The sequence below is a fragment of the Phallusia mammillata genome, chromosome 3, assembly GCF_965637545.1.
Source record: "Phallusia mammillata chromosome 3, kaPhaMamm4.hap1.1, whole genome shotgun sequence".
NCBI classification, from domain to species: Eukaryota; Metazoa; Chordata; class Ascidiacea; order Phlebobranchia; family Ascidiidae; genus Phallusia; species Phallusia mammillata.
This window is the reverse complement of record NC_137254.1, coordinates 31208414-31235967: the sequence shown is the minus strand read 5'-3', so window position 1 is coordinate 31235967 and position 27554 is coordinate 31208414. Positions and strand designations below refer to the sequence as shown.

Genomic DNA, 27554 nt, shown 5'->3' with positions numbered 1-27554 from the left:
GTTATGTTGCAAACACTGATAAAAATGTAGGTTTTACCGTATTTACTCGATTGTAAGTCGCGGCATATATTGTTTTTTAGCTGCCGTTTGTGCGGCTTATAATCGAGGGCGGCTTATATTTTAATTTTGTACCGAAATTATTTCTACACTCCAACGTTTTAAATTATTTGGGGTTCGAAACATGTATGCGTGTACAGATTATACGTCGATATACGTTCTGTTGGGTACAGTTATCGACGTAACTAACAGATATGGGCAAATAGTCATACCATATAACAACAGAAAGATGTATTAAGAAACAATCGTATCTAAAATTGCAGCGTGCGGCTTACAATCGAGGGCGGCTTACAATCGAGTAAATACGGTAGGCAAAACTCACCGCGTGATCTTGCTCTTAATAAAGAAACAAGTAGAGCGAGAACTTGATGAGAGTGAGAGGTGCTTCAACGCTAAAAGCAGAAGAGAAGCACCAACATCTTAAAATCCAACTTTTTATTGTTTTTTTTAATTTTTTTTTACAAAAATGTGACTGTTATGCGACCTAGAATATGTGACAATCTTTATTGACTACTTTAAGAAATCCATAACTTATTTTACAGACTTTGGCAAAAACCAAATACTTTTGAGACCGAAAACAACTAATTACATTTTAAACGAACCATACGACTCAGGCACTTTACTTGGAATAGGATTATTTTGCAAGAAATATGTTTAACAAATTAACAGTTGTTAAAATTCCTTAATTGGACATTTTGTAGTTTTAGTGAAAGTTTAGCATGGATATAAACAAGAAAAACTAAAAGATTTTAGTTTGTTTTTGGGTTTTCCTCAAATTGAAAAAACAATTATAGTTTCAGTTGACTTTTTATTATTTACACTGGTAACTGCTAACAACCACAAAATACCACAACTTGCTTAACAAGCAAACACGTGTTAGGGTTTCTGACGTCACATTCGAAAACAATAGAGGACAAAGGACAAGAGATTTTATGTGAGTGAAGTTATTTAGTTGCAGGTTTGTGTTTATAAAACAGTTAAAATAGACATTAAATAAACTATTTAAGAACTAGGCGATGATGTTAATAAAAAGTTTAGTTAGTATAACAGGCAAAACCCTTTTTTAGGCTCACTAACTTTTTGACAATTGCCAGCTAAAACAAATTCAGCAAGGTCCCAGCAAGCCGTAAAAATTAATTCTGTTGCCTTTATTGTTTATGATGATGTTCAAACTTAGCAAGTTTAGAATATTTTAAATCAAACATGTAAACTTAAGCTATAAGAATAATCTTAACGAATGTAGTAACAGTTAAAAAAACAAACTAGTTAAATTACTTTTGAGGCACATGTCATAATTAAGTTATTCATTCCAGCACATATACTAGTGTAGTTTACATATTGTTGTCCACGTCATTATAGAGATACGTAACACGCGTCGTGACGTCACTCTGACGTCAAACATATTTTTTGACACAGAAAATTGTTATTTGTAAGTATATGCTATTTTGTACACGATTTTTTGCAAGTAGTCAATTTGTAAGGTGCTGTAGGCCTGGATGATTTTGCTTTTTAGCTTTAGGGAGGAATTTTGCTTGAGGCGTGATTACAAAGACGCACATTTTCGCGCGTAATTGGTTTTGCCGCATTTTTGCTTTCAGCCTAATTTTACAGCACAGCTGGCAGCCTTATTGTGATGAACACATTTGCTATGTAGGTCTCTATTTGTCTATGTTTCATAAAATAAGGGTGTCAAGTATAACAATCTTGGCTATGTCATGAAGCACCTGAAAGTCCAGGCAACCAAGGTAATATTTTGTTTACATTTTTGTTGTAAAGTTGTTTTGAAATATCATGCTCTTTGATATTTTGGAATTTAACTGTTGCAAATATGACATGTTTGGCAGGCTGTCATGTAGTCTGATTAGTTTATTTATCAAAACTTGCTGTTTTTGCTACATTTATTTGTGTGTTATTGTAGTTGTGATTTAAAGTTAACCATCGATTTAATCAAACACTGTTAATTGTCCTAGTAAGCAGATTTTGGGAATCATTCCCTATGGCAATGGTTCCCAACCTTTTTTGTCCTGTGCACCCTTTTAGTCGAAATTGAAATCTACAAATTTAGTTTGCTAAAATATCGTCCAGCAGTAACACATAAAATAGACAATCGGTAAGAGATTAATATTATGACACAAATTCCCCCCTACAAACTACAAAATTCTCCCCTAGTCGGGAATTCTCCTCTGGTTGGGAACCACTGCCCTATTCTGTTACCATTGTTGCAACGATTTCCACCTTTTATTCTATGTGCCACAAGTTTGGACACGTTTGTTTCAAGGCTGAAATCAGTTAGCTTTAGTAATTATAAAGAACAAATATATTTTGCTTATGCAAGCATCTTGTCTTATTCAAGTTAAATAAATTATATTTGGCAAACACAGTTAAAATATCTTTGACAAAATGCACAAAAAAATGTTTTTTGTTTAATTTTCTTCTTCGTAATCAGAATCAAACGACGACGAACTCCTGCTGTTGAGCTGTGACGTAGTCCGTTCTGACGTCACTACGGTGTTTTCGTATGACGCAGTTCGAGCGTTGCGGACGAACTACAGCCGTCAAGGACTGATGACGTGGTGCTGGTCTTGGTTTGAGTGACGTGGTTCGAGTTGGGATGTGGGGAGGAACCTCACCCTGTGTGACGTCATCAGGAATGACGTGTCGTTTGATGACTTGTGTTTTTGCGAGGTAAGGTCTCCAGGGTTTAGTTTTGTTGGAACTTAAGGTTAGTTACGTTGTAGAGACGCGTCATTTGGACCATAATGGCAGTAACGTACGTCATAGCATTGCGACGTCACTGACATAGCTACATCTAAATCAGTGATTCTCAATCTCGGCTCTCAAAGCCGCATGCGGCTCCCAACTCCATTTCGCATGCGGCTCGCAACAGACTAGAAAACCACCAAAGATTGCTATTTTAGCTTTCAAGGCAAAAATAAACTTTTTTAATTTTCGCCAGGTTTCGTTGTTTTGTGGCTCTCTGCACAGTTAAAAAACTACTATTTTGACCCGACAACGCTAAAGCTTGAGAACCACTGTTCTAAATCAATACCGACATGGTTACTCAATAGATGCGTCCTATGGCTACTAATGTCACTTCCGTTTGTGTGCTGATCTCGTGGGAAAACACTTCGAAACAAACCACGATACTTAACTGATAGTAGGCTATGGATCACTAGTTGTGCAGTTTAGTAGGTGAAGTTTATCCTTTCGTTGAAACACTGGTCTATGTTGTGTCAAAATTTCAGAGTCGTGCCATTTTCAGTTTCCTAGATATTGTGTCAAAATTACAAAATCGTGTCATTTATGTACACAAGACACGGACTTAAATAGTAGCTTTACTAAAAAACAAATTGCCAGCGAAGTGAAATAAAACGTTTTCATTTTATTAATCAGACTGTTCGACCAAAGCGATTGTCATCATCAGTGAAAGTAAAATACAAGCGGAAACAAGCGCGTTTATATACATTCACTGATGATGACAATGGTTTTTGTCGAAACGTCTGATTAATAAAATGAATACGTTTTATTCCAATTCGTGTCATTTATGGTTTTCAATTAGGTATTGCGTTGCGCTGCTTTTGTCTTTCGGGTGTGTTGCAGGTAGTTCAATTTTAGAGCCAGGTTGTAAATATGAAGCGGTCTACCTTTACACGTCCGTGTGGGTGGCCTGCTTTCACGGTTTCCTTTGTTTCCACACGTGTAGCCTAGTTAATTCAGCAGTATCTAAGTCTGTGGTGTATGCATTAAATTTGCTGTGGTAAATATTTGTATGTTATATCAGTTAGATTGTTTGGACTGTATTGTAATTGTGATGTTCTTGAATGTATTTGGTTTAGGACTTTAGGTGGTCAAAAATCCGTTTTAAATCACTGGATAAATACGCGATTAATATAAATAAATACGCTATTGGGGAGCGTTACTGTCCGTTACAACTATAATTTGGCGCAGTAAGCAAGTAGTGGGGAATTGCGGCAGACTGTGGCCGCGGGTCAAATTATCATGTAAGACCTGAACCTGTCTGCGGGCCGCTCATAATCCCGTCGCGGGCCGTATGTTGCCCACCCCTGGTCTGATAGTTAGCGGTGTCACAACAAAACTAGGAAAATAACATTGTGCAAAAGTGTGTGTAGTTATAAACCAGTGGGCCCAAACCGGTGTCACAACAAATCGAAGAAAATAACGTTGTGCAAGTATTCTTGCTGTTGACTAGCATAAAAGCCTTGATGTAGATCACAGTAACCTATGAAATTAATAGGCCACAGTCGTTTTGCTTTGCGCTTTCTGTTGTGTTGCAGGTATCAACTTTAGAGCCAAGTAGTAAATATTAACCGGTCTACTTTTACACGCCCTTAATAACGGCTTCTACATTAACTCATGGGTGATTGATTGTAAACCAGTGTTTCACACAGTTAGCAGCAAAACAAAATAATATAAGAAAACTATGGATATAAGTTAAGAAAAAACATTTAGTCGTTCATCCTTTAATTTTAAAGATCGCTTTAACAGCATCGTCAGTATCTACGAACAAGCAAAAAGATTAAAAGAAAACTAAATAGAAGTCATGATGCAATGAAAGAAGACATAACAATATACAAACGCGGTCTTGTTTTCGACTAGCATTTACGCCCTACGGCAGTTCACAGTTATCTATGAATTAATAAGCCACAGTCGTTTCGACAAACAGTATGAACTCAATTTACTGATCAGTAAAATAAGAGTGATAAAATTAAATTGAGCATCCTCATTTTAGCGTCAGTCTGTTTTTATTTAGAGAAATAAGCCCGCACTGTTGCTGAAGCTATACGGGCAATGCTTAAGGAAGTACTTAATCATATCGAAATATAACTAACGTACCCTATTAAATTTCGCTCAGTGCTAGGCAGTGGCACGTTGAAACTGTAAACACCGTGGTAGTATGAAGTTAAGTTCGTGTATTAAGGCGTTTGTTGTGCTTGGCGTCATTGTCGGACAAAACTCAGGTACATTTTTTAACAAGTTTTATGTAATAGTGATTTGTACTTTTGTGTTTAACGTTTGGTGTTTAATTTGTACGCTCAGGTACATGTTTTAACAAGCTTTATGTAACAATGGTTTTTACTTTTGTGTTTAACGTTTGGTGTTTAATTTGTACGTTTATACAAAAATCAAATTGTATTTATCAAACTGCAAGAGTGATTGTATGCAGCAAAAGTTTGATCAATCGTTTTGTGTGTGTCAAGTTTGTAGAGCTCTTCTGGCAAATGTAGTTTTGTTCCGACATTTCGACGATCGCCTTCATCAGGGTAAATAACACTGAATGCGAAGTAAAGGGTAATAAAACTTGATATTATGCCTGGCAGCAATAATTTGATCAAGCGTTTTGATGGCGTTTTTATTTGACGCAATTTCTCTAAGCTACATTTAGTGTGTAAACTGTCATTATTGTAAAGTTTGTCGATAGAAATGTAGTAAATGGCCTTAGTAACGTGTTTATCAACACCGCGATTATGTTGGTAATTTTGCGTATAGATCGTGATAACGATCAGCTTTTTCTGGATCTCGAATGATCAGTAGGTTGAAACTATACGTCGTGGTGATACACCTTCGGTCGGTATTATATGGACTTATTTGCACGGCAATGTCTGTAGTCTACTAAACTCTTCTCTAGGCGGTAGTTCAAAATAGTCTACTTGTGAGCAGTTCGCAAAAACTTAATCCAACTCGAAATGATTATTTCCGTATCATAAAAACTTAGCCTGTGAATTCTGTTTAGCATAGTAACTCAAACGACCGTTTCATTTAGAACGGGTACAACAATATTTGCGATTGTATACTTCTATAATTGCGGTGTTCGACTTTTCTTAACATAAAAAAACTCGAAAATGTGAAATGGTTAGTGAAAATGAGCCACAAACGTCACGGTCTACGAAAGGAACCACTGCTCTTGCACAAATTCCCACACAAAGCAGCGTCCAATCACAGCACAGGACAAAACATACGGTAAAAGCTTGCAAACACCAGATCACAAAGTCGCATCTGCATCTTAATTAACTGCGACAGGAAATATTACAAAGTCCGAACATGATTTGTCAATACAGTTGGATTGATTTCCTACACAATTTTAACTTCCTCGTGAACAACTATTGCAGAATTTGCAGAAATGATGTTGCAATCGCTTCACACGAGTCTCAAGGGCACGTACAGAATTCTGAAAAGTTTGTCATTTTATGAGAAAGATTCTTATTACTATGACTATGATGAACGTGAGTGACAACAGAGATTGTTGGAACGTCTGCATGATGTATTCTATATCAGCGGTGGCCAAACTGCTGCTCTCTAAGCCTTTGTTTGCGGCTCTTGAATGTTGGCCATGTATTTTCCCATCTTGCCAAGTTGTTTATCCCGTTGATAAAACAATGCGTTCTATCATGTATTAACAATAGGCTGACTGTTTGTAATAACCAATGTACATTCCGAAAACCGAAAAGAACATTATTGTACAGAAGCGTGATAGCTTGTGGATTGTAGTCAAATGTATTGTCAGATTGAAGCTGAAAGTCAGGGCGGACATTAAAAGCATTTTGCATTTGCATTGCTGCTTATACTAACAATAACTGCAAAGTTTAGCCATAAAAATGTCGTTGAGAAATAATTGCAAAAAGATAAACTGGAGAATATAGCTTTTAAAACAGAATGGGAGGAGGAGTTTGCATTTATTGATAATGGAGGTAAACCTGTGTGTCTTATTTTTCAAGCTTCGCTCAACCATTACCAAACTCGTAACTTGAAACGTAATTACGAATTTAAACGCAAAAACTTTCCCATCATATCAGCCTAATTTCAAACACCTTGCAGCCCAGGTGGAGACTCACAGTATCACCACACAACAATAATCATTATTTGATAGCTTACACTTCATTGTCATGGAAGACAAGTTCTATGGCAGTTATGTTTAAGATTAAATTACTATCCAAGTCCGTGTATAACAGGGTTGTCAAACATTCGGCCCTTCAAGAGGTTTTGTGCGGCCCGCGAAGTAACTTTTAGAAGTTATATGTTTTACCCAGGCGTAATACCCTGTCAGAAGTTCACATGATCCAATTACACAAAAATTAGGATGATCTTTAGATTCAGCAATTGCAATTGTTGCGTCATTGTATGCCATTGTTTTCACACAAAGCAATAAAGCACAGTTGGTTCTTTTACTCTGCTACACTGTATATCTTTTTGTTATTTATGACAATGTTTTTTTAACATTTTTGAACATTTTGATTTTAATGAACATTTTACTTTTAAATTATCCATTTTGGTTGTTGTTATGTTAAACTGTAACAAATGTTTCGAAAGTGCGGCCCTCGACTCAACGTTGTTTGAGTTTGACACCCCTGGTATATAGTGCTCTTATTTTTAGAATACGTTTCTTTTACGTGATAATGTTTGATTTTAAAGTATTCGGGTGGCTTTATAAAGACTGGACCACTGACATAGATTATAAACCAGTTTAAATGTTTTGTTTTTTTGCAGTTGGTGGTTTTGTGCAACCTCTCATGAACGTTACACAAACACCAACAAACATATCAGCTACAAACACAACAATAGCAACAACATTACCACCAACAAACATATCAGCTACAAACTCAACAATAGCAACAAACATATCAGCTACAAACCTAACAATAGCAACAACTTTGTTACCAACAAACACAACATCAGTGCCAACAACAACAACGCCATTACCAACAGCTACAGTAGCAATTAAGACCAACAGTACAACGACAGCATACTCGGGGCCAGTCGAGAATGGAACTTCTGTTGATCCAGGCATCTCAACAACAACCGACAATTCACCAGTAAGTTTTGAAACTATGTTCGAACAGAAATTTTTCTGAAATCACAATACGCCAGGCCTTTTACCGTCTTCAATAGGTCTGGCGTACTGTGATTTACATATGATTATGATGTGATCGCTGGTCTGTATAGATCAGTGGTTCCCAAACTTTTTTCTTTTAAGGCGCATTTTAGAAAAAACAAAAATTATTTGGCGCACTTCGAACATTTGAATAAAAATATGTTTGAATTTTGTTATTTCAGTTTAAAATGGCACAGTAAATTAGCTGACAAAGGCACTAACTATGAGGTCATAAAGCCGCTGTACAGGTCACTCTCATAGTTAAATAGCCTAGTTGAACATCTCAGAGACGTGGAGCATGTTGGCCTAGTAGTCTAAACACCTGGTACTACTACTCTACTTGATTGATTTTAATTTCAATATTTTTTGTGGCACACCTAATGACATCTCGCGGCACACCAGTGTGTAGCGGCGCATAGTTTGGGAACCACTGGTATAGATGCTTCAGGGCTGATCTCAGTTATGGATTTATATCTTAACTCAGGGGTGGGCAAACTACGGCCCGCGGGCCGCATGCGGCCCGGCAAAGGAGTTCATGCGGCCCGCCAAATGTTAGTGAATTTTAAAGAGAATGTTAGTAACACTGAATAGTATTATGAGCACAGCCGACGAGTTTTAAAAAATACCGGGGTTGCGACTTGCCGATACCTATACCATGTGCAATATCTGTACCCGTACCATACTTTGGAACTAAACACAGACACTTTTAACGTGCTTTATAGCCGGTTGTGTCTGCCACGTTATTTTGCAAATCGTCACTTGACAAAATTTCTTCGTTCGATAAAGGTAAATAAAAGTAAAAGCGATTCACGTTTTCAAACAGCCCATTTTGCACTGTTGACGCCAAAACTTTTATCACATTGGATCAAGTTTAGGTCGTTGCAATACTTTGCAAACGGACATTAAACACGGCTTTAGAATCGTTAACACATTAATGTTGGCGCAATAATTTCTTGACAAAAAGACGTGGTGTAGCCTATGTTGCAACAAATGCTTGTTTATTTTGAAACATTTGCAATTGTGGGGTTTCAACCAATATTTGTCCAATAATTTCAGTGACAACTAACGTATTTGCACATAGCTGAAAATATACTCCGTTAATATTTTGGGCAAAATCAGGGGGGCACAACTTGCGGCCGTACGGCTACATGCGGCCGCGGAGACGAGTTTGTGAGGCGGTGACCATGTATGTCAAAAAATACACGTGCTGGCGGCGGTGACGTAACTAAATTATTTTGCCAAATATTTTGATTTTGAAACTGCTAAAAACAGATTTCGTAAGACTGGAAAAAAAGATTACCAGCCTAGTAACCGATTGCGCCAGGCTTTTTATCTGCTTATTGTGTGCAAACAATGCGAAAGAACAGGCACCGCAATCGTCACAACACAGATTATGACGTCATAAACAGTTAGCTCCGTTTAGCTAAACTTATGCGTCAAGTAAGAAATTTTTGATCTGAGCATTTTAGGCGGCTTTAAATGGTATATATAGGATACAAACCTAATTCTTTACACCAGTTATATAAAAAAAAACAAGCAAGCAATTGGGGGCCGTTGGTAAAATACTATGCGGCCCCCTGACATTAAGAACTTTTGAATGCGGCCCTTGCACTGAAAAGTTTGCCCACCCCTGTCTTAACTCGTCCCGAAGCACGTATACTCAGTAAAGACGATTCCACTTGCGGATAAACACAAAACTGAAGCGTTCAGTACACTTGAATCAGTCTCTGGTTTTGTTGTTTGGCAATGTAGTTAAAGTAACCAAACAGCATACTAGTAACAATGTCGGTTTTGCCGCTCTTGTGGCATCCTTGGTTCAAAACTGATTGAATTACGTTTGTAAAGATCATCTAGCAGTTTTTCGTCCCTCATTAGAGCCTCATTGACTATATTTTTGTTACAGTTCTGGACTTGGCTTACATCACAATTTAGTGGAAAACTTGTTGCTTGTTCACTTGTTACTATTTATTTTAGATCACCAGTAATTGACTCCAGTATTGAATGTGTTCTGCGCTATTTTGTGTAATATTTCTCAGCTAACATTTAATCTGTGGTTCCCAAACAGGAAAGAATTTTAAACTTGAGGAGAGGAATTTACTTAATTTTTACATGTGGTTTGTAAATAGACAATTTAACTCTGAGAATATAACCTGTGAAGTTGATAAAAGACCTAGTTTTAAATAATCTTTGTGTGGTTAGCATCTACTATGTAATATATTGGGGATGAAAATGTTTGGAATTATTAAGTGAGGAATTCGTCGTCAAATATTGGGAACCACTTATTTAGATTGTTCAGTTTTCAAAACTTTCAAATGTTTTCTTCAGAAGTTGAACCAGAGCAACAACGAAAATGACATGATTCAAAACATCCAGCAATTCACTTCACAAAACTCGTCAAATCAACAAATAGCAGTGGACGCGTTGGCGAATTTGAGTGCTTCCATGACCAACGTTAGTGTAAGTATAACCAACAACTAATCCAAGGTCGGAAAACTGTAACTACTCTGTCGGATGGTGAACCAGTGATTTTCAAACTGTGTGTCCAGTGGTGGGATTCAGCCAGTTCGCACCGGTTCTGTAGAACCGTATCACGAAATTTTATGAGATCAGCGAACCGGTTTGCATTAAGGTTACTGTAAATGGACTTTTTGTAACAGAACCGGCTGAAAAATATGACTTTTGTGATAAAACCGTCTGAAAAAATGTAAGAAAAAAATTTTGACCAAAAATTTGAATCCCACCACTGAGTATAAATAACAACTAATCCAAGGTCGGAAAACTGAAACAACTATGTCAGACTGTGAGCCAGTGATTCTTAAACTGTGTGCCAAACAAAAATTGTAAATGGCAAACTCGTGTTGAAATTCAGTACTAATTTTGGCTTTAAACAATTCAAATGGAGTAAGCGACGAACTGTAATGCTGACAAACCTCTATACGGATAAAGAATGTTAGGGAATAAAGATATTTGCAGCACACACTCAATCAATTCTGTGCATTATGAAACAACACGACTCACTGATTTTAGCGGGTGTTTCTTGTGGAGCTAAACCCGTGCCCTGAATGAGACATAGAAACGTCGTATTAGTTACGTACAATTGCCTGTTGAGCAAAACGAAAAATTTATGAAAAAAAGTGGCAACAACACTATTTTTGCAACGACCCTAACTGGTTACGTAATTGTGGCATCAAAATTCTAAAATATTTTAACGTCATAAAATCTCTTTTTTTGCAACACTTACAATGTTAAACAAGCTATTGCTGCCAGACTAATGTATAACCGAGTATTGCTCTTATAAAGCGACGAATTGCAACCAGAAATTTGTCTTGCAAGATATGCCATTATCCTGATGAAGGCGTCTTGTATGGGACGTCGAAACGTTGGTTGTTTACAATAAAACTGCTGGATGAGCAATACTCGGTTATACTTACAATGTTGCTTCAAAACTGTGACACCGCTGCTATTATTTTATCTAAAATTAGTCTCGATTTTTCGTTTAGCGTTAAAGCTATTTTGGTTTAGAGTTGCTATTTCTGCAAAACTGTTTTTTTAATGTTTGGTATGTTTTTTTAGGTCAGCACACTGGAAACTGTCCTCAACATCACAAGTAACATCATCAGCAACATCGGAAACAAGTAGGTTCAGGGTTCAAACCTCACGCCTGCCAACAATACTCTAAGCCAGCGGTTCTTATCCTTTTTTCTATGTTGCACCCCTTTCAAATTACCAACCAATTTTCGCACCCCCTGGGTTTTTGTATTCATGTAGAATAAGCCAAACCAACCTTAATGATTCAGCATCCCCGCACCCCCCTAGGAACAGTTCTCGCACCCCTGGTTAAGAACCCCTGCTCTAAGCCAAACGGGAAGGATTTTCATTAAATGATTTTTGTATGGTTTATATCCGCTGTGTAGTAAAGTGGGGGGGATGAATATGTTTTGAATTGTTAAATGAGGAATTCAACGGTAGAGTTTGGGAACCACTGCACTAACGTTTAAAACCCCGCACACATTAACGAACTTGTTGTTTTAGTTAGAGTCACTGAAATAAGGGTTATAACTTAGTAACTGAAGCTTTCAGTGCACCTAAATCAATCTGTGTTTTTCGTGTTGCAATGTATTGTAAATAATATCGATTTCGCCGATATAATGGCATCCTCAGTTCTAAACAAGAAATAAAATAAAATTAAGTATTTATTTTTTGTTTAGAACTGAGGATGCCATTATATCGGCGAAATCGATATTATTTACAATACATTGCAACACGAAAAACACAGATTGATTTAGGTGTACTGAAAGCTTCAGTTACTAGTTGTGATTATCCGTAACTTGAATCATCTGTATTGAGCGCACGTTGGTTCAGGACGATTTCTGTAAAAGCACAGCTATATATGAAATAAGGGTTAGTTTCAATTTAGTTTACATTTTAATGTTACTGAGCTAAGATACATTCACATAAGCCCGGAAGCGTTCATGCAATAATGCCACTGATATATTAATCACATTATTCAGATACCTATATAACGGTGTAACGCCTTCAATTGACGTTATATAATGACTTTAATGTGACAAACGAGACGTTTTGGGCAACACTTTCTCAACAAGTGGGCCAAAGCTCGTTGATTGGCCACAGAGCAGTTTAAAATGGGCCATAAAGCTTGGCGAATGTACTGGAATCTTTGTTTTATTATTAGCATTAATACATTTCTTAAGACACTCTTTGATTATATTCAAAAGCATGTTTCTCACTATAATGTATGATATATTAAAGTGGGGCACTTCAAAACAATGCCTATACGAGTCACAACAAGATTAAATGATGACGCTTTGCCATGCTGTCGAGAGAGTGGGTTATAAGAATCTAAAAAAGCGTTTTATGGGCCATGTAAGAAAAAAAGTTGAGTAATAGGGATATAAGAAGATCATTGTTTAATACAGGGGTCGGCAATCTTTTTTCTACTGCGGACCATTTTTGAAACTGAAATTTTATCGCGGACCGGCCTTTAAAAAACTAAAAATATTTAGCAACGAAAACGCATAAATTAGTGTATCATCCCCGGAAAACATGGGCAAAATATTTTCGCGCATTTAACCTGAAAAATTATACGGCCGCGGACCGGCGGTTGCCGACCACTGGTTTAAAAGAATAGGCACAAGGTTTATTATAGTCTTCATCCACCAAGCAACGAACTGGGAGGTTCTAATTTTCAGTTTGAAGTAAAAGTGACCCTACGGGCCCGTTTGTGCCAAAAAATTTATCCAGGTTAACCGATGTCGATTAGTTCAAGTCTTACCACATTACAAACCATTTGTACCTCAAGTTTTGTCCGAATTAGGTAAAGATCCGGATTAACCGAATCCTGTTTTACCTAGGTTTACTGTGCGACTATTAAACATAAACTTATATGAATTGAATGTTTATTGTCGAAAACAGTTTTTTAATATTTTTTTTTCAGCTTCAGCGTATTACGACAACCCGAACAAGTTGCGCAAATCATTCAAAACTTCACATTCAACCTGCAGCTCCCGCCTAAAGCTACAAACGTCACTATTACGTCATCAACCACAGTAATCCAGGTGGGCATGACGCAATAATGACACAGAGGTAGTTGCAATATAACTAATACAAGGTAATGTTTTTGAATGAGTTTCAATTGTTGTGTAAATGCACGTACCATGAAACACTATACGCTGATCTGTTCATAAGTTTATTGGTGAAAATAACAACTCAAATAGACGTAAAATTCACATGCTTTATTGTTCAAACGTTTCAGCAAATGCTCATGCCATCATCAGTGACGTAAAGGGCCACATCAGTTACCCCCGTTTGTATCAGCTTGAGTCACGTGAAGAAATGATAAAAAGATGCGAAACAAGCGTCGCTCCAATTGGGCCGTAATATTGGTTATTATACTTATAAACAGACCCCTTTGTAGTGTTTGAAGCGTATGAAATATAAAGCATGTCGCTTTTTACGTCTATTTGGGCCGTTATTTTCACCATTAAACACGTACCATGTTTTTGGTGTTTTTTCGCCGCGATATTTCAGTTTCAAACTAGTTGTAGCCGGTTTCTGTATGTCATTGGGCCTTTGAACATGTTTACCAAGCACTGTAGGCAGAACAGTGCTACAACGTCGCACGTCTTTGTAGTAAAACGAAAAACGACTTTCAATTGTTGTGTAAAAATAAGTACCATGCTTTTGGTGTATTTTCGCCAGGATATTCCGGTTTCAAACTGGATTATAGCCGGAACTTTTGTGCGTTCCTTATCTTGATTGTTGCGTGGTCAGTCAGTTTAGTCTGCTGAGCTTTCAGTTGAGGAATGATCGTGTTTGTGAAGGAACTATTGGTTTTTTCTAATTTCAATCCCTTTTATTGCTCTCTATAGACACTGGAGGCGCTATTTAGCGAAATTAATTTGTTTTTATAACACTGTGAACCGATTTTAACCTGGAAGCAAATATTTCCCGACTTGTGAAATACATATAATGAAAGGTGGAAATCGTTGCAACAATGGTAATAGAACAAGTAAATGATTCTCAGAATCAATTTAACAGGTCGATTCTAAAAAGTAATTACCAGTAATTAAAAACCAATTACTTTTAATAATAAACATTTCCACTTGGTTCGACTCAGGTTAACGAGCCGAAGCAGCAAGGAGACGGTGGTTTCAAAAACGTCACTTACCAACCCTCAAACGTCACTTCCGCCGTCCCAGCTGTGCACGTGACCATCCCCGGCTCCTCATTGGACGAGGCGTTGTTGGTCGCTAAGCAACCGGTCCGAGTATCGTTTCTCATCTTCAACACCGACGTATTGTTTCCATCTCTGGAAAGAACCAACCTAGTGAGTGTGATGTCATACGGGGACTTTATTCGCTAATAAGAGGAAACAAGTCTAACGTCTTGGTGGTAAAATAGCTAGTATATGTTTAATCGCTAAATACGTATGCCATCGTTTGGGGCCACTTTAAATCAGTTGGGTTCACGAACCAAAAACGGTTGCAAGGCTATAGCCTTTCCGTCGATTTTTCAATTCCAGTTTCAATTTCACTTTTCCGATTGCAATCTAAACCTATTGGGGGATCGGTAGGAGGCCATAGACGTCTAGAATCCATTTGAAATTAGAATAATCCGGCACAAACCCATCAGAAATTGAATATTTCCCCAAATTTTTACTATTTTTTTATCGAAAACGGTTGCAAGGCTATCCCCTTTCCGTCGATTTATTAATTCCAGTTTCAATTTCACTTTTCCGATTGCAATCTAAACCTATTGGGAGATCGGTAGGAGGCCATAGACGTCTAGAATCCATTTGAAATTAGAATAATCCGGCACAAACCTATCAGAAATTGAGTATTACAGACGAATCCGGTTAATCGCATATCGGTTAATCGCATAATCCGTTTAATTGCATCACAATCAAAAATCCCAAACCGTCGCCCATGGTTTGTTAAGAAAATCGTCCGGTTAATCGCATACCGGTTTATCGCATAAACCGGATATTCGCATCTATTTTCAACAAAATATGCGATTAACCGGATTGATGATCTCTATGTGAAAGTCGAACAGACCGAGTTTTTCGACTAAAAAACGACGATATGATAGTAAAATCAACCGATCTGTGCGCAACCTTAACTAAGCAATCCCTTTTGATATTGTGCACGTCTAATTGCCTGCCCCGTAGCAACAGTTAAAAATTCAACTGGACTTTTGTTTGATTGTTTTAATTAATGTAAAAGGAAGATCAACCTTAGCTACGCATTAGTTTTTTAAGATAACTATTCCACTAACCGTTAATCCCAGAATAGCTGCGCAATGTTTCAACGACTTAGTGTAGTTGCTTTTGAATAACTTACATGCAAATATTTCCGGAACTCCTCCGGAGGTAATGTACGCGAAAAATACGTAGATTCGCATTCGACACCAAATAACGCATCTAATTTTAACGTTCTAAATGGCACGTCCCGACCATAAAAGAGTTTTGAAAAGTTAATAGGAGATTAAATCGGCGTTCAGTTTACCGCTGTGCGGTAGCAAGGAGTAGTTATCTCAAAGCCCGCCAAACACGTAATGGTTGTAAAAAATGTTAGATCGCAAGTAATCACACGATGTTGTTTAGATTCACACAATTGGTAACGTGCCAATGATTGCTATATTTCATGTCTTATATTCGTGACCTTAAGCAACATTATCAGGTGGATGATAAATTTTTCAAGCAACGATCACACGTTGATCACGTGACAGTCACGCTAATCTTGCAGCTGCAGTTTTGCTGAGTAAGCCAAAAAGTAGCGCCGCAATCTGAGGCTTTAAAGGTTTGTTAAAATCAATTATTCTTTTTGTCTACTGGATAATGGGTTATAAAAGAAACTGATGCAGCTCACCGTAGCGCCCTTGCGCTGTAGAATGTGCCAAAGTTGTAAGTTTGACCAGGTTTCGGTCGTGTACTTTCGGATCTGGGCTTGCTTACAAATATGCACCTAGCACTTGTATATTAAGCGAGAGGCCTAGCACATTTATAAGGGAAACTGCGGAAAAACAAAACTAAAACGTCATAAACCGTCGTCATAGGGAAGTTCCTAAATTGAAATGTTGGGTCCCTTGGCTACGATGCGATGTAACATATCTTTTCAAATAAACCTTACTGCAAGAGAAAGCACAAATCAAGCGAACTGTGGCGTGTGCGCCAATTAAAGAGTGTGTGTGCGTTTCTAATGTTTCTTCAACACACTTGGGCGATTGCACCATAGCCAACACAGTTAGGAAGCATGACGTCATGTATTGCGTGATAAATCTAGTTTTGACTTGAGAGTACTTTTTTCAATTCTCGGCAACAAAAGAGAGAAATCGCTACTCCGTTGCCATAGTTGAGCGTCACTGCAACTTTGTTTTAGCTGGGGAAGTGAAAATGAGCACTTTTGTTAACGACGTGTGCTGTTTACATAGCAACCGGATTATCGCATAATCCGGTTAATCGCATCAAATGTCCTTGGCAAATGGATGGTGCGATTAACCGGATTCGTCTGTACTTCGAATTTTTAATATTTTCGCACCGAAAACGGTTGCTAGGCTGTAGCATTTCCGTCGATTTATCAATTCCAGTTTCAATTTCACTTTTCCGATTGCAATCTAAACCTATTGGGAGATCGGTAGGAGGCCATAGACGTCTAGAATCCATTTGAAATTAGAATAATCCGGCACAAACCCATCAGAAATTGAGTATTACTTCGAATTTTTTGATATTTTCGCATCGAAAACGGTTGCAAGGCTATAGCCTTTCCGTCGATTTATCAATTCCAGTTTCAATTTCACTTTTCCGATTGCAATCTAAACCTATTGGGAGATCGGTAGGAGGCCATAGACGTCTAGAATCCATTTGAAATTAGAATAATCCGGCACAAACCCATCAGAAATTGAGTATTACTTCGAATTTTTTGATATTTTCGCACCGAAAACGGTTGCAAGGCTATAGCCTTTCGGTCGATTTTTCATTTCCAGTTACAATTTCACTTTTCCGATTGCAATCTAAACCTTTTGGGAGATCGGTAGGAGGCCATAGACGTCTAGAATCCATTTGAAATTAGAATAATCCGGTTCAAACCCATCAAAAATAGAATATTTCCCCAAATTTTTATTATTTTTTCATCGAAAACAGTTGCAATGCTATAGCCTTTCCGTCGATTTTTCAATTCCAGTTTCAATTTCACTTTTCCGATTGCAATCTAAACCTATTGGGAGATCGGTAAGAGGCCATTGACGTCTAGAATCCATTTGAAATTAGAATAATCCGGCACAAACCCATCAAAAATTGAAAACTTCCCCAAATTTTTACTATTTTTTTTATCGAAAACGGTTGCAAGGCTATAGCCTTTCCGTCGATTTTTCATTTCCAGTTACAATTTCACTTTTCCGATTCCAATCTAAACCTATTGGGAGATCGGTAGGAGGCCATAGACGTCTAGAATCCATTTGAAATTAGAATTATCCGGCACAAACCCATCAAAAATAGAATATTTCCCCAAATTTTTATTATTTTTTCATCGAAAACGGTTGCAAGGCTATAGCCTTTCCTTCGATTTTTCAAATCCAGTTTCAATTTCACTTTTCCGATTGCAATCTAAACCGGCACAAACCCATCAAAAATAGAATATTTTTCCAAATTTTTATTATTTTTTCATCGAAAACGGTTGCAAGGCTATAGCCTTTCCGTCGATTTATTAATTCCAGTTTCAATTTCACTTTTCCGATTGCAATCTAAACCTATTGGGAGATCGGTAGGAGGCCATAGACGTCTAGAATCTATTTGAAATTAGAATAATCCGGCACAAACCCATCAAAAATAGAATATTTTTCCAAATTTACAATGTTTTTGACCGAAAACGGTTGCAAGGCTATAGCCTTTCCGTCGATTTATCAATTCCAGTTTCAATTTCACTTTTCCGATTGCAATCTAAACCTATTGGGAGATTGGTAAGAGGCCATAGGCGTCTAGAATCTATTTGAAATTAGAATTATCCGGTTCAAACCCATCAGAAATTGAGTATTATTTCGAATTTTTTGATATTTTCGCACCGAAAACGGTTGCAAGGCTATAGCCTTTCCGTCCATTTTTCAATTCCAGTTTCAATTTCACTTTTCCGATTGCAATCTAAACCTATTGGGAGATCGGTAAGAGGCCATTGACGTCTAGAATCCATTTGAAATTAGAATAATCCGGCACAAACCCATCAAAAATTTAAAACTTCCCCAAATTTTTACTATTTTTTTTATCGAAAACGGTTGCAAGGCTATAGCCTTTCCGTCGATTTATTAATTCCAGTTTCAATTTCACTTTTCCGATTGCAATCTAAACCTATTGGGAGATCGGTAGGAGGCCATAGGCGTCTAGAATCCATTTGAAATTAGAATAATCCGGCACAAACTCATCAAAAATCCAATATTTTTCCAAATTTACAATATTTTTGACCGAAAACGGTTGCAAGGCTATAGCCTTTCGGTCGATTTTTCAATTCCAGTTTCAATTTCACTTTTCCGATTGCAATCTAAACCTATTGGGAGATCGGTAGGAGGCCATTGACGTCTAGAATCCATTTGAAATTAGAATAATCCGGCACAAACCCATCAGAAATTGAGTATTACTTCGAATTTTGTGATATTTTCGCGCCGAAAACGGTTGCAAGGCTATAGCCTTTCCGACGATTTTTCATTTCCAGTTTCAATTTCACTTTTCCGATTGCAATCTAAACCTTTTGGGAGATCGGTATAGGAGGCCATAGACGTCTAGAATCCATTTGAAATTAGAATAATCCGGCACAAACCCATAAAAAATAGAATATTTTTCCAAATTTACAATGTTTTTGACCGAAAACGGTTGCAAGGCTATAGCCTTTCCTTCGATTTTTCAAATCCAGTTTCAATTTCACTTTTCCGATTGCAATCTAAACCGGCACAAACCCATCAAAAATAGAATATTTTTCCAAATTTACAATGTTTTTGACCGAAAACGGTTGCAAGGCTATAGCCTTTCCGTCGATTTATCAATTCCAGTTTCAATTTCACTTTTCCGATTGCAATCTAAACCTATTGGGAGATTGGTAAGAGGCCATAGGCGTCTAGAATCTATTTGAAATTAGAATTATCTGGTTCAAACCCATCAGAAATTGAGTATTATTTCGAATTTTTTGATATTTTCGCACCGAAAACGGTTGCAAGGCTATAGCCTTTCCGTCCATTTTTCAATTCCAGTTTCAATTTCACTTTTCCGATTGCAATCTAAACCTATTGGGAGATCGGTAAGAGGCCATTGACGTCTAGAATCCATTTGAAATTAGAATAATCCGGCACAAACCCATCAAAAATTGAAAACTTCCCCAAATTTTTACTATTTTTTTTATCGAAAACGGTTGCAAGGCTATAGCCTTTCCGTCGATTTATTAATTCTAGTTTCAATTTCACTTTTCCGATTGCAATCTAAACCTATTGGGAGATCGGTAGGAGGCCATAGACGTCTAGAATCCATTTGAAATTAGAATAATCCGGCACAAACCCATCAAAAATTGAAAACTTCCCCAAATTTTTATTATTTTTTTGTCGAAAACGGTTGCAAGGCTACAGCCTTTCGGTCGATTTTTCAAATCCAGTTTCAATTTCACTTTTCCGATTGCAATCTAAACCTATTGGGAGATCGGTAGGAGGCCATTGACGTCTAGAATCCATTTGAAATTAGAATAATCCGGCACAAACCCATCAGAAATTGAGTATTACTTCGAATTTTTTGATATTTTCGCGCCCAAAACGGTTGCAAGGATATAGCCTTTCCGTCGATTTTTCATTTCCAGTTTCAATTTCACTTTTCCGATTGCAATCTAAACCTTTTGGGAGATCGGTATAGGAGGCCATAGACGTCTAGAATCCATTTGAAATTAGAATAATCCGGCACAAACCCATCAAAAATAGAATATTTCCCCAAATTTTTATTATTTTTTCATCGAAAACGGTTGCAAGGCTATAGCCTTTCCGTCGATTTTTCAATTCCAGTTTCAATTTCACTTTTCCGATTGCAATCTAAACCTATTGGGAGATCGGTAAGAGGCCATAGGCGTCTAGAATCTATTTGAAATTAGAATTATCCGGTTCAAACCCATCAAAAAGAGAATATTTCCCCAAATTTACAATATTTTTGACCGAAAACGGTTGCAATGCTATCGCCTTTCGGTCGATTTTTCAAATCCAGTTTCAATTTCACTTTTCCGATTGCAATCTAAACCTTTTGGGAGATCGGTAGGAGGCCATAGACGTCTAGAATCCATTTGAAATTAGAATAATCCGGCACAAACCCATCAAAAATAGAATATTTTTCCAAATTTACAGTATTTTTTTATCGAAAACGGTTGCAAGGCTATAGCCTTTCGGTCGATTTTTCATTTCCAGTTACAATTTCACTTTTCCGATTGCAATCTAAACCTTTTGGGAGATCGGTAGGAGGCCATAGACGTCTAGAATCCATTTGAAATTGGAATAATCTGGCACAAACCCATCAAAAATAGAATATTTCCCCAAATTTTTATCATTTTTTCATCGAAAACGGTTGCAAGGCTATAGCCTTTCCGTCGATTTTTCAATTCCAGTTTCAATTTCACTTTTCCGATTGCAATCTAAACCTATTGGGAGATCGGTAAGAGGCCATAGGCGTCTAGAATCTATTTGAAATTAGAATTATCCGGTTCAAACCCATCAAAAAGAGAATATTTCCCCAAATTTACAATATTTTTGACCGAAAACGGTTGCAATGCTATCGCCTTTCGGTCGATTTTTCAAATCCAGTTTCAATTTCACTTTTCCGATTGCAATCTAAACCTTTTGGGAGATCGGTAGGAGGCCATAGACGTCTAGAATCCATTTGAAATTAGAATAATCCGGCACAAACCCATCGAAAATAGAATATTTTTCCAAATTTACAGTATTTTTTTATCGAAAACGGTTGCAAGGCTATAGCCTTTCGGTCGATTTTTCATTTCCAGTTACAATTTCACTTTTCCGATTGCAATCTAAACCTTTTGGGAGATCGGTAGGAGGCCATAGACGTCTAGAATCCATTTGAAATTAGAATAATCTGGCACAAACCCATCAAAAATAGAATATTTCCCCAAATTTTTATCATTTTTTCATCGAAAACGGTTGCAAGGCTATAGCCTTTCCGTCGATTTTTCAATTCCAGTTTCAATTTCACTTTTCCGATTGCAATCTAAACCTATTGGGAGATCGGTAAGAGGCCATAGGCGTCTAGAATCTATTTGAAATTAGAATTATCCGGTTCAAACCCATCAAAAAGAGAATATTTCCCCAAATTTACAATATTTTTGACCGAAAACGGTTGCAAGGCTATAGCTATTCGGTCGATTTTTCCATTTCAGTTTCAATTTCACTTTTCCGATTGCAATCTAAACCTATTGGGAGATCGGTAAGAGGCCATTGACGTCTAAAATCCATTTGAAATTAGAATAATCCGGCACAAACCCATCAAAAATTGAAAACTGCCCGAAATTTTTACTATTTTTTTTTATCGAAAACGGTTGCAAGGCTATAGCCTTTCCGTCGATTTATTAATTCCAGTTTCAATTTCACTTTTCCGATTGCAATCTAAACCTATTGGGAGATCGGTAGGAGGCCATAGACGTCTAGAATCCATTTGAAATTAGAATAATCCGATTCAAACCCATCAAAAATAGAATATTTCCCCAAATTTACAATATTTTTGACCGAAAACGGTTGCAAGGCTATAGCCTTTCGGTCGATTTTTCAATTCCAGTTTCAATTTCACTTTTCCGATTGCAATCTAAACCTATTGGGAGATCGGTAGGAGGCCATAGACGTCTAGAATCCATTTGAAATTAGAATAATCCGATTCAAACCCATCAAAAATAGAATATTTCCCCAAATTTACAATATTTTTGACCGAAAACGGTTGCAAGGCTATAGCCTTTCGGTCGATTTTTCAATTCCAGTTTCAATTTCACTTTTCCGATTGCAATCTAAACCTATTGGGAGATCGGTAGGAGGCCATTGACGTCTAGAATCCATTTGAAATTAGAATAATCCGGCACAAACCCATCAGAAATTGAGTATTACTTCGAATTTTGTGATATTTTCGCGCCGAAAACGGTTGCAAGGCTATAGCCTTTCCGACGATTTTTCATTTCCAGTTTCAATTTCACTTTTCCGATTGCAATCTAAACCTTTTGGGAGATCGGTATAGGAGGCCATAGACGTCTAGAATCCATTTGAAATTAGAATAATCCGGCACAAACCCATAAAAAATAGAATATTTTTCCAAATTTACAATGTTTTTGACCGAAAACGGTTGCAAGGCTATAGCCTTTCCTTCGATTTTTCAAATCCAGTTTCAATTTCACTTTTCCGATTGCAATCTAAACCGGCACAAACCCATCAAAAATAGAATATTTTTCCAAATTTACAATGTTTTTGACCGAAAACGGTTGCAAGGCTATAGCCTTTCCTTCGATTTTTCAAATCCAGTTTCAATTTCACTTTTCCGATTGCAATCTAAACCGGCACAAACCCATCAAAAATTGAAAACTTCCCCAAATTTTTACTATTTTTTTGATCGAAAACGGTTGCAAGGCTATAGCCTTTCCGTCGATTTATTAATTCTAGTTTCAATTTCACTTTTCCGATTGCAATCTAAACCTATTGGGAGATCGGTAGGAGGCCATAGACGTCTAGAATCCATTTGAAATTAGAATAATCCGGCACAAACCCATCAAAAATTGAAAACTTCCCCAAATTTTTATTATTTTTTTGTCGAAAACGGTTGCAAGGCTACAGCCTTTCGGTCGATTTTTCAAATCCAGTTTCAATTTCACTTTTCCGATTGCAATCTAAACCTATTGGGAGATCGGTAGGAGGCCATTGACGTCTAGAATCCATTTGAAATTAGAATAATCCGGCACAAACCCATCAGAAATTGAGTATTACTTCGAATTTTTTGATATTTTCGCGCCCAAAACGGTTGCAAGGATATAGCCTTTCCGTCGATTTTTCATTTCCAGTTTCAATTTCACTTTTCCGATTGCAATCTAAACCTTTTGGGAGATCGGTATAGGAGGCCATAGACGTCTAGAATCCATTTGAAATTAGAATAATCCGGCACAAACCCATCAAAAATAGAATATTTCCCCAAATTTTTATTATTTTTTCATCGAAAACGGTTGCAAGGCTATAGCCTTTCCGTCGATTTTTCAATTCCAGTTTCAATTTCACTTTTCCGATTGCAATCTAAACCTATTGGGAGATCGGTAAGAGGCCATAGGCGTCTAGAATCTATTTGAAATTAGAATTATCCGGTTCAAACCCATCAAAAAGAGAATATTTCCCCAAATTTACAATATTTTTGACCGAAAACGGTTGCAATGCTATCGCCTTTCGGTCGATTTTTCAAATCCAGTTTCAATTTCACTTTTCCGATTGCAATCTAAACCTTTTGGGAGATCGGTAGGAGGCCATAGACGTCTAGAATCCATTTGAAATTAGAATAATCCGGCACAAACCCATCAAAAATAGAATATTTTTCCAAATTTACAGTATTTTTTTATCGAAAACGGTTGCAAGGCTATAGCCTTTCGGTCGATTTTTCATTTCCAGTTACAATTTCACTTTTCCGATTGCAATCTAAACCTTTTGGGAGATCGGTAGGAGGCCATAGACGTCTAGAATCCATTTGAAATTAGAATAATCTGGCACAAACCCATCAAAAATAGAATATTTCCCCAAATTTTTATCATTTTTTCATCGAAAACGGTTGCAAGGCTATAGCCTTTCCGTCGATTTTTCAATTCCAGTTTCAATTTCACTTTTCCGATTGCAATCTAAACCTATTGGGAGATCGGTAAGAGGCCATAGGCGTCTAGAATCTATTTGAAATTAGAATTATCCGGTTCAAACCCATCAAAAAGAGAATATTTCCCCAAATTTACAATATTTTTGACCGAAAACGGTTGCAATGCTATCGCCTTTCGGTCGATTTTTCAAATCCAGTTTCAATTTCACTTTTCCGATTGCAATCTAAACCTTTTGGGAGATCGGTAGGAGGCCATAGACGTCTAGAATCCATTTGAAATTAGAATAATCCGGCACAAACCCATCAAAAATAGAATATTTTTCCAAATTTACAGTATTTTTTTATCGAAAACGGTTGCAAGGCTATAGCCTTTCGGTCGATTTTTCATTTCCAGTTACAATTTCACTTTTCCGATTGCAATCTAAACCTTTTGGGAGATCGGTAGGAGGCCATAGACGTCTAGAATCCATTTGAAATTAGAATAATCCGGCACAAACCCATCAAAAATAGAATATTTCCCCAAATTTTTATCATTTTTTCATCGAAAACGGTTGCAAGGCTATAGCCTTTCCGTCGATTTTTCAATTCCAGTTTCAATTTCACTTTTCCGATTGCAATCTAAACCTATTGGGAGATCGGTAAGAGGCCATAGGCGTCTAGAATCTATTTGAAATTAGAATTATCCGGTTCAAACCCATCAAAAAGAGAATATTTCCCCAAATTTACAATATTTTTGACCGAAAACGGTTGCAAGGCTATAGCTATTCGGTCAATTTTTCCATTTCAGTTTCAATTTCACTTTTCCGATTGCAATCTAAACCTATTGGGAGATCGGTAAGAGGCCATTGACGTCTAAAATCCATTTGAAATTAGAATAATCCGGCACAAACCCATCAAAAATTGAAAACTGCCCGAAATTTTTACTATTTTTTTTTATCGAAAACGGTTGCAAGGCTATAGCCTTTCCGTCGATTTATTAATTCCAGTTTCAATTTCACTTTTCCGATTGCAATCTAAACCTATTGGGAGATCGGTAGGAGGCCATAGACGTCTAGAATCCATTTGAAATTAGAATAATCCGATTCAAACCCATCAAAAATAGAATATTTCCCCAAATTTACAATATTTTTGACCGAAAACGGTTGCAAGGCTATAGCCTTTCCGTCGATTTTTCAAATCCAGTTTCAATTTCACTTTTCCGATTGCAATCTAAACCTATTGGGAGATCGGTAGGAGGCCATAGACGTCTAGAATCCATTTGAAATTAGAATAATCCGGCACAAACCTATCAAAAATAGAGTATTACTTCGAATTTTGTGATATTTTCGCGCCGAAAACGGTTGCAAGGCTATAGCCTTTCCGTCGATTTTTCATTTCCAGTTTCAATTTCACTTTTCCGATTGCAATCTAAACCTATTGGGAGATCGGTATAGGAGGCCATAGACGTCTAGAATCCATTTGAAATTAGAATAATCTGGCACAAACCCATCAAAAATAGAATATTTCCCCAAATTTTTATTATTTTTTCATCGAAAACGGTTGCAAGGCTATAGCCTTTCCGTCGATTTTTCAATTCCAGTTTCAATTTCACTTTTCCGATTGCAATCTAAACCTATTGGGAGATCGGTAAGAGGCCATAGGCGTCTAGAATTTATTTGAAATTAGAATTATCCGGTTCAAACCCATCAAAAAGAGAATATTTCCCCAAATTTACAATATTTTTGACCGAAAACGGTTGCAAGGCTATCGCCTTTCGGTCGATTTTTCAAATCCAGTTTCAATTTCACTTTTCCGATTGCAATCTAAACCTTTTGGGAGATCGGTAAGAGGCCATAGACGTCTAGAATCCATTTGAAATTAGAATAATCTGGCACAAACCCATCAGAAATTGAAAACTTCCCCAAATTTTTACTATTTTTTATCGAAAACGGTTGCAAGGTTATAGCCTTTCCGTCGATTTTTCATTTCCAGTTACAATTTCACTTTTCCGATTGCAATCTAAACCTATTGGGAGATCGGTATAGGAAGCCATAGACGTCTAGAATCCATTTGAAATTAGAATAATCCGGCACAAACCCATCAAAAATAGAATATTTCCCCAAATTTTTATTATTTTTTCATCGAAAACGGTTGCAAGGCTATAGCCTTTCCGTCGATTTTTCAATTCCAGTTTCAATTTCACTTTTCCGATTGCAATCCAAACCTATTGGGAGATCGGTAAGAGGCCATAGGCGTCTAGAATCTATTTGAAATTAGATTTATCCGGTTCAAACCCATCAAAAATAGAATATTTCCCCAAATTTACAATATTTTTGACCGAAAACGGTTGCAAGGTTATAGCCTTTCCGTCGATTTTTCAATTCCAGTTTCAATTTCACTTTTCCGATTGCAATCTAAACCTATTGGGAGATCGGTAGGAGGCCATAGACGTCTAGAATCCATTTGAAATTAGAATAACCGATTCAAGCCCATCAAAAATAGAGTATTACTTCGAATTTTGTGATATTTTCGCGCCGAAAACGGTTGCAAGGGTATAGCGTTTCCGTCGATTTTTCAATTCCAGTTTCAATTTCACTTATCCGATTGCAATCTAAACCTATTGGGAGATTGGTAGGAGGCCACAGACGTCTAGAATCCATTTGAAATTAGAATAATCCGGCACAAACCCATCAAAAATAGAGTATTACTTCAAATTTTGTGATATTTTCGCTCCGAAAACGGTTGCAAGGCTATAGCCTTTCCGTCGATTTATTAATTCCAGTTTCAATTTCACTTTTCCGATTGCAATCTAAACCTATTGGGAGATCGGTAGGAGGCCATAGACGTCTAGAATTCATTTGAAATTAGAATAATCCGGTTCAAACCCATCAAAAATAGAATATTTCCCCAAATTTACAATATTGTTGACCGAAAACGGTTGCAAGGCTATAGCCTTTCCGTCGATTTTTCAAATCCAGTTTCAATTTCACTTTTCCGATTGCAATCTAAACCTATTGGGAGATCGGTAAGAGGCCATAGGCGTCTAGAATCTATTTGAAATTAGAATTATCCGGTTCAAACCCATCAAAAAGAGAATATTTCCCCATATTTACAATATTTTTGACCGAAAACGGTTGCAAGGCTATAGCCTTTCCGTCGATTTTTCAATTCCAGTTTCAATTTCACTTTTCCGATTGCAATCTAAACCTATTGGGAGATCGGTAAGAGGCCATAGGCGTCTAGAATCTATTTGAAATTAGAATTATCCGG

At 37.1% G+C, this 27554-nt stretch overlaps 1 protein-coding gene across 1 annotated transcript in view; it reads left to right on the top strand.

The window, feature by feature from the left end:
* The first annotated feature begins 4764 nt into the window (after window positions 1-4764).
* LOC145220143 (adhesion G-protein coupled receptor G2-like) overlaps window positions 4765-27554 on the top strand; it is a 67336-nt gene continuing 44546 nt past the window's right edge. Inside the window, exons 1-6 of the mRNA XM_080087429.1 lie at window positions 4765-5036; window positions 7561-7886; window positions 10271-10402; window positions 11519-11580; window positions 13401-13521; window positions 14583-14792. Of these exons, the coding sequence (XP_079943555.1) occupies window positions 4973-5036; window positions 7561-7886; window positions 10271-10402; window positions 11519-11580; window positions 13401-13521; window positions 14583-14792 (915 nt within the window). The 5' untranslated portion in view covers window positions 4765-4972. The remainder of the gene's footprint in view (window positions 5037-7560; window positions 7887-10270; window positions 10403-11518; window positions 11581-13400; window positions 13522-14582; window positions 14793-27554) is intronic.